We start from the raw sequence: 7,966 nt of genomic DNA on the forward strand, positions 1-7,966 counted from the left end.
CACCTGAACCTGCCACAGGGAAGCAGGGGACTGTGGTCTACACTGCAGAACATCCCCGCCGCAGACCACAGACCTGAGCCCCCACTGTCTTTTTTCCCCTAATAAAACCCCTGCTTGCTACCTCCACGTTATCGGGTTTCATTCATGCAACCACGAGCCTGCGTGCAAGGGGGAAAAGGGCTAGAAAGATGCTCTCCTGGCTTCAAACCCTGAGCCTCTGCATGCCGCAGGCTAATGGCAAAGAAGGGCAGGGACCCCCGTAGTTAACAGCACAACCATTTTCGTTGCCGTCCTCTGGACTCCCTCCAATTTGCCCACATCCTTTCTGCAGCTCTGCAGAGATCCAGCTTAAACCTCGCTATGCCCAGTCCTTTTCAGTCCCTCTGGTCCACGGCTGCTCTTGAACGCACTTTGGCCCAAGGCGCCTGCAGGCCAAGCGAGGAGCACTGAGATAGCCACCATCCTGCAGACCAGCCAGGATTCAGGGGAGCCACTTCAGCAGGAGACAAGGCCATGCCCAGACCCCGTGCCCCTTCCCCCCCGCAAAAAAGCTCCTCTTTCTGGAGCTGAGTTGCATTGAACTCTGACCGCACTTTCTCTCCCAAACCATAATTTCCCCCTGCAGCCTTCCTGCCGACCCCGCCGTCGGGCTTCTCCAGCCTGCAGCTTCCGAGTCATCATCTTTTAATAGATGGGTGCGACGCAGCCGCCTGCCCGCCTGTCTCCTGGGGCTGTCGAGGTGGCATTTAAGGCAGGATCACATCCAGCTGAGAACCTTCCCTGGATGTCAGACACACAGGAGCTGCTTGAGGGTGCAGCTGGACGGACCGCGGTGTCTACAGAGCCGCCCACCCGCCTGCAGATTTTATTTTTCAGCTAAAAACAGGTGTAGATATAGCTGCCAGCCAAGTGCTGGGTGCATTCTCCAGGCCCTCAGAGAGACTTGATTTGGTTTTACAAACCCGATTAGATGTTCACTTCAGTGGGTGCGTCTACACATGCATTCATGTTCTTTTCCTAATGCGCATTAAATTTAGTACTTCCAATGTGAGGTGCTAAATAAATGCACATTAGGCTGCCCTAATGCACAGTATTGAAAACACATCTTTTTAAGTGACCCTTAATGCTCAGTAGCCTATTTTACTGTGCATTCATGCAATTGCAAAATTGTACTTTTTAGGTGACTTTAATGCGCAGTAAAATAGGCTACTGCGCATTAAAGAGCATGTGTAGACATGCCCAGTATTTTGATAACAGGGCCAAATGAAACAGCAGCTTTGGACTATTATTGCCCTAGTGCACCGTGTTCTTTGTGCTTCATATATAATAGGGTAAATGTGCATATCTATAACGCTGTATTTGTGTTTGCTTCTTTCTTGAACTGAATGTTATAGCCCCAAGCAGGCCCCTGGCATCTTAGGAAAGCTTCTAGTTTGTTTTTTAACTGAAGAAAAACTAGGTCATGTTATACAGGATGACACAGCTCATCACCTGCACCCTGCTTTTACAAGACCCTGGATCCGGCCCTTGCCTCCGAGACGCTAAGAGTCGGGGCATTCTTTGAGGACCGCACACCCCACCGCCCCTGCAGCCCCTCACCTGGACGGAGATGTGGGGGTCATCTCCCGGGAGCAGCATCTCCGCGCCGTCTTTCCTCCACTCGATGGATGCCATGGGGTAGGCGAAGACCTCGCAGCCGAAGATGACGTCCTGCCCGGTGACGTTCCAGACATCGTAGGGAGGGGACAGGATCTGGGGCTCTGTGGGGGGACAGGGGAGAGGGGAGAAATGGTCAGGAGACAGCCCAACCCTCATGGGCCCCTGTGACCCCCGTGGCCAGGAGCTCACGGGCTCTGTCACATCACGGTTGGGTCCCACATCCACCTGGCAACCCTGCTAGGTGCCCCCCACGCCCCTCCCCAATTGCACCCTGCCGTCATGCGACTCCCACGGCCATGCAGCGCTTGCAGGCCCCTCTGCCCCCATCCATGCATCCCAGGAGCCAGAGCCCCCGGCATGGACCAGGCAGGAAAGCACATCTCCAGGGGTCTTTCCCGGCCACCCGTGACACTGCAGGGACCCAGGGCTGTGGTGGGCACAGGCTAAGGCTGGCGGCGCAGCGCCAGGAGCAGGGGAGCCAGCGGGGCCGATTAGCAGCTGCCAGGAGTGGGCAGGTCCCCCCAGCAGCCGGCAGGCCATCCCAAGGAGGCACTTGATTTGAACAGCCGTGGAGCCCGCGACAGGAGGCGAGTGCCGGAGCCTGGGGCCCCGGGATCCAGCAAAACAGCTGGGCTGGGTTGTTAACGCTGAGTCGAGGCAGTGACAGGCCCGGGGGTGCACGGGGCGGCGTGGTGGGGGCTGCCACGTCTGACAGCTGGCACAGGGCATGGAGGGAGGTGCAGCGGGGACCTGGGGAGGGTCTGGCAAAGACCAGGCCCGGTTCAGGCCCTTGCCACGCTCTCTGCCCTCGGTGGCCAGAACAACAGCATTTGTGCCTCTTCTTCCCCGTCTTTGCAAACTCCCCCCCACGTGATCTCCAAACTCGGGTACCCCAATCCTTCACCCTCTCCTAAATGCTTGCTCCCCACGGCCCCTGATTCAGCCATCTGGTACACCAGCGCATACCCAACAGGAGGCAAAGGAGCTAGCACCATCGGGCACGGCAGCTGCCGACATTAGGTTTCAGAGTCAACGGTGCGGCACCAAAGGTGGCCAGAGCCCTCTGCTTCCCCAGGGCATTGAGCCGAGCAGCTCAGCGGAGGTTTCCTCCCCAAGAAGAAGAAGGTCAAACTCCCACGGGGTGTTTAATGCAAGCAAATTGTGCAGCAATAATTGGACTGGGAGGGAAGCAAAGCTCCCCCAGGCTGCAGCATGGACAGGAAGCGGGGATTCCCCCTAGAAACAGGGAGGCTTGTCCTTGCCGAGCGGGTCTAGGCCCTTTGCTCGGGGTGGAACAAGCAGGCCTGGCTTGGCCCGACCCCGCAGCTCCTCGCCGGCTTCCCAGCGCGGTCTGCGCCGGGTAGAGCCAGCTCAGGCTGCCCAGCTTCCTCCAAAACCTGCCCCGAGAGCAGAGCAGGGTGAACCCCTAAGGAAGCCGCACATCTGGATGGAGCAGAGCCACGTTCTTCCCCGGCTGGAGGAGGGGGAAGAGCTGGGGGGGACGATATGGAGCCGGGGCTGTTTGCAAAGACGAGCAGAGGGAAAGCTCTCCGCTCTGCTGGAAACAAAGCCGTCCGGAGGCCAAGACGGCGACGGCGGCCCTGCATACAGCGTCCGGCGGCTTCCTGGCTCGTGCTGTCCTGGCTGCCCTGGGCAGGGCTTGTGGCATTATAACCAAGCAGCAGGGACCCGGGACAGGGGTTCAACTCCGCCAGGGCCTTCTCGGGGGTCCCGGCCTGGGCAGGTCCCCTCTCCAGGTGGGTTCCTCCTCCTGCCTGCACCTGCCTTGTCTGTCAGGGTTGGCACCTCCTCGGGGCGGGGGGCAGGACAGCTTCTCCGGGTGTGTGCAAGGGGGCACATGCACGTGTGTGTGTGTACTCAGAGCCTTACACGATGCAACTTGTGGGTGCTACTGAAGTACAGCTCGTGCCTCTTGCAACCCCTCCACGAAGGACATGGACCAATGTCTTGAAGTTGCGGCAAACCAGGTTTAGATGGAGATCAGGAAACATTTCTGCACCGCGAGAGCAGAGGCGCTGGTGCTGCAGCCCGGGCTGGGGATGGGACTGGGCCAATGCTTCTGCTGGCACCGACCCCGCAGGGTCCTGGCAGGAGGGTCTTGCCCCCGCGCTCAGGCTCAGCCCCGCGCTGCACTGGGGCAGGAAGGGATTTCCCCCCTGCTCAGACTGGCTGCACAAGGGGGGTTCGCCTTCCTCTGCTGCAGGGGCACAGCCACCCCTCCAACCCCGCTGGCAGCAGCAGGATGGTGGTGCCCGCGGCCCCCCTGTATCCTGGGGTTGGGGGCGATGCCTGGGGCTGGTGGAGGCGACTGCGTCGTGCGGCCCCAAGGTCGGACACGGGGTTCGTCTGGGCTGCTTTGGACGTGACCCCGCAGCCCCTTGCCCGCCCCGCGGCGCTGCGATTTCCTGCAGCAGCTCAAGCAGAAGATGCCGCCGGCTCACGGAGCAGATCCACGTCGTGCACCCCAGCCTCTGCCTCCCGCGAGCCCCGGAGAGGCCCCACATTCGGGGCCCACGCGAGGGCAGGGTCAGCCCCGACTCTACCTGCTTCGCAGGGCCCCTCGTGGGCCACGGAGAGGTTGGCCTGGGGCCGCGCCCGTGCCGCCTCCTGGAACCGGCAGATCTGGGCGTAGGTCTTGCCGTCGGAGCCGCACAGGGCCTGGCCGGAGAGGCAGGTGCACTGGGGCTCGGGCACCTCTCCGCGCCGCAGGTCCCCGGCGTCGAGCCGGCACTCCAGGTGCTCCCCGCACCGCCCGTAGAAGTGGTGGGTGCCGTCCAGGTCGCAGATCTGCCCCTCCAGGTTGGCACACTCCCAGCAGCAGTCGCAGGCGTCGCGGACCAGCCCTGCCAGGCAGCCACGCGGTGCGGGGCAGTCCTCGGGGCGGCAGGCCGCGCAGCCCTCCCCTTCCTCCAGCAGCCGCTGCCAGCCCCGCTGCAGGTAGTCGGGCGCGCCGGGCAGTGCCAGGGCCCCGGGCAGGGACAGGCAGAGGACGAGGAGCAGCGGGCAGGCTCCGGACATGGTCACCGGCTCTGGGGGTCTCCGAGCGCGGGCGCCACCATAACCAGACCCCCTGGCCGCCTCTCTGGCCCGCCGAGCTGGGACGGAGCTGCGGGGGAAAAAGAGCTGCGTTACTGGGCCACGTTTTGGGGTCCATGCGTCGGGGGGGCGTTAAGCCAACCTCGCCGGTGCTGGTTTCCCAGACCCCAGCGCGGCCAAGCACGGGAGCAGCTCGGTGCACGGATGAAGAGGGGCCTGCCCGGCTGATCCAGCTGCAATGGGATGGCCGGATAGCGGAGGGTCTCCCCCCACCCCGGGGCATCCTGCCGCCCACCGGGCTCTGCCAGGGGCCAACAAGGGACCGGGATTTACCCAAAGGCTGCAGGCGTCCTCCCTCCCAGCCCCTTCGCTCTGACCGCTCGGCCACACTCCCCTCCCTGCCTGGGGGGCAGGACCCCGGGGGTCCGGGTTCCTGCTGCTCCAGCCCCCCAGGCCCCAGGGGCTGCGCAGCGCCTACCTCGGTGCGGCTCCGGCGATGCCTCTTGCAGTGGCTCCGGCCCGGGGCGGGAGCGCTGATGTCAGCCTGAAATGTGACTCCTCCACCCCTGCCCTCCCCTTCGCCGGCCCCAGCCAGCTGCACCGGGGGGGCTGGGGCAAGAGGGGGCAGCTGGCACCGGGGGCAGTCCCTGCAGAGGAGGCTTTGCAGGGGTGGGAGGGAAAGAAGCCAGGAGCCATCTGGGGCAATCCTTTGGGAGGAGGGGGCAAGCTGATGATGGGGGCAATGCACCCAGAAGGCCTTGTACCCAGAGCTGGCCAGGGCATAGCCACCCCGGAGAGAGGAGGCCGGTGCCAGCCCCTGCGCCAGCCTCCTCCCAGCTCCGTTTGGGTCCAGAAGGACCCAGCTCTGGGTAAACTGAGGCAAGCCGGAGCTGAGCTGGGCTAGCAGCCAGTTGGGGTCTGGGCAAGGGGGCAGTCGGGGCTCAGACCTGGGCTTAGCGAGCACCCAGGAAGGAGGAGATGCAGGTGGGGAGATGCAGGTTTCTGCCCCCCCAGCTCGGGGCATGGGGAAGGTTTTGCCTGCAGCCCCCAGTCCGGGTCTCCGCACCGCGCTGCAGGCCTGCCCCTGAATGCAGCCCCCGCCTGGGCCTCCCGCTCCGGCCTGCGCCCTTTGCAAGCCAGGGGCTTTTCCCGCCAGCTGTGCACGCCGGCCCCTTCCTCCTCTCCCGCGGCTTGGCCAGACGCTGCCTTTCCTCTGGCCTGAACCCGCAGAGCCCCCCTCCTGCTTCCCAGCGTGCCTCGCACGCCTGCTGCTCGCACAGACAATTCAGGGGGCTCGAGAGCAGTGCCCATGTCCGGATGGAGCCTCAGGGCAGCCCCCACCCTACTCCAAAATGAGGAGAAGCGGTGCAGTCCGGTAGTGGGAGCAGCCAGCGAGACCCTGCTCCGTGCCTCAGTTTCACCGCCTGCATAATGGGTATGAATGGGAGAGATGCTACAGTGACTCAGGCCAGCAGCTGGCAGGTCCCAGAGCTCATTTGGCATCAGGCTCTGAGCTTGGGAGAGGATGAAAGGGAAAGGAGGATGGGGAGAGAGGATGGTCCGGGGTCCAGGCTCCTACACAAGCTTTATTCTCCAGCCAAAGTGGCCTGTGACAGCCCCCTGGGGACGCACAGTTCAGAGCCACGTCCCCCCCAGCGGCTCGTCTTCCCGTGTTTTACGCGCCAAGGACAGCCCCAAAGGAAGCAGCCCCCAGCATCGCCCCCGCCCCTGCCCCCAGGATACAGGGGGGCTGCGGCCGCCAACGTCCTGCTGTGCCTGGGGGGGTCACGGGCGCTTCAGAGCCCAGGCCCAGGCCATGCCCCCGCTGCAGAGGGAGGCAACCCCCCCACCAATGCAGACCAGTCTGAGCAGGGGGGAAATCTCTTCCTGCCCCAGTGCAGCGCGGGGCTGAGCCTGTGCGCGGGGGCAAGACCCTCCCGCCAGGACCCACAGCCAGACTCTGCAGCCGGGACCCTCCGTGTCACCAGAAACAGTCGTTTCTTTCCAGTCCGTGTCCCGTCCCTGCAGGCGCCAGCCTGTCCCACCCCAGAAGCAGCCACATTTCCACCGGGGTGAACAGGGCCTTTGCAGCGATGGACTCTGCGTTCAACCCCCCGTTGCACACCCATGCAGCACCAGCAGGCCGGGCCCAGGGTCTTATCCCTGTCACCAAGAAAATTCAGTGCCGTGCTTTACCCCTTGCGTGATGTCCGGGGGCTGGGAAGTGTCATGGGGACATATAGACCAGACCTGTGCAGGGATGGAAGGGTGTGCATGGAGATGTACGTGGCTGGATACACGCATGACCCCAGAGCCTCGTGTGCGAGTTCAGACCTGGCCCTGGCAGCAGGTCCAGCAGCCAGAGCTGGAGGAGGAAGCCCTAGGGATGGGCGGAAAACCTGAGCGCCTGATGGCGGTTAGATATTCTCAGCAGACAGGTCCAAGCTCCTGTTTTTGCCCCAGAGAGCTGACATTGCATCGCCTTGTACGAAGGGCCCAGATAGCTTCTCACGTCTGGGCTGGTGGCGGCAAGGCTGGCGGGGCCGCATCTTAGCTGGGCCTCGGAAAGACGTGTTATGGGCGAGGGTGGAGAGGCCGCACAGACCGCTCGAATGGGCAACCTATAGCAACCACCGGCTTCAGTAAATACAGTGGAGGAGAACAAGGAGGTGGATGTCGTTTTCTTGGATTTTAGCACAGCCTTAGGTACGGTATCTCATCCCATTCTCATAATAAATGAAGAGGCTGTGACGTAGATGTTTACACAGTCCGGTGGGTGGCAAATTGGCTCGGGGGTCGCACCCAGACAGCGGTAACCGATGGGTCGGCATCGACGTGGAAGGATGTGGGCAGTGGGGTCCCGCAGGGTTCGGTCCTTGGACCTGTGCCTTTCAATGTCTTCATCAGCGACTTGGATGCCCGTGTGACGTGTACTCTGTCCAAGTTTGCGGACGATACTAAATAGTGGGGTGAAAGGCACGCTCCGGAGGGCAGGGAACGATTGCAGGCGGACCTGGACAGGTTAGAGAAGCGGGCAGCACACAATAGGATGCAGCGCAACAAGGACACGTGCAGAGTGCTGCGCCGAGGGCGCAAAAATATCCAGCACCAACTGGCTGGGCGGTGACCCTCTTGGCTGCACGGCGGCGGAAAGGGACCTCGGAGCCACAGTGGATCCAGGATGAACACGAGTCAGTGCGATGAAATCACCAGCACTTGACCATGCATCACCAGATGCGTGACGAATAGG

General features: G+C 62.7%; 1 protein-coding gene across 1 annotated transcript in view; it reads right to left on the reverse strand.

The window, feature by feature from the left end:
• The window catches only part of KAZALD1 (Kazal type serine peptidase inhibitor domain 1), a 14,017-nt gene extending 8,765 nt beyond the window's left edge, over window positions 1-5,252 (reverse strand). Inside the window, exons 1-3 of the mRNA XM_019502724.1 lie at window positions 5,195-5,252; window positions 4,224-4,786; window positions 1,600-1,760 (exon numbers count right to left, since the gene is read on the reverse strand). Coding sequence (XP_019358269.1) covers window positions 1,600-1,760; window positions 4,224-4,698 — 636 coding nt within the window. The 5' untranslated portion in view covers window positions 4,699-4,786; window positions 5,195-5,252. The remainder of the gene's footprint in view (window positions 1-1,599; window positions 1,761-4,223; window positions 4,787-5,194) is intronic.
• Between the last annotated feature and the right edge of the window lie 2,714 nt (window positions 5,253-7,966).

This window comes from Gavialis gangeticus, unplaced genomic scaffold (assembly GCF_001723915.1).
Source record: "Gavialis gangeticus isolate Ggan-Ray unplaced genomic scaffold, GavGan_comp1, whole genome shotgun sequence".
NCBI lineage: Eukaryota > Metazoa > Chordata > Crocodylia > Gavialidae > Gavialis > Gavialis gangeticus.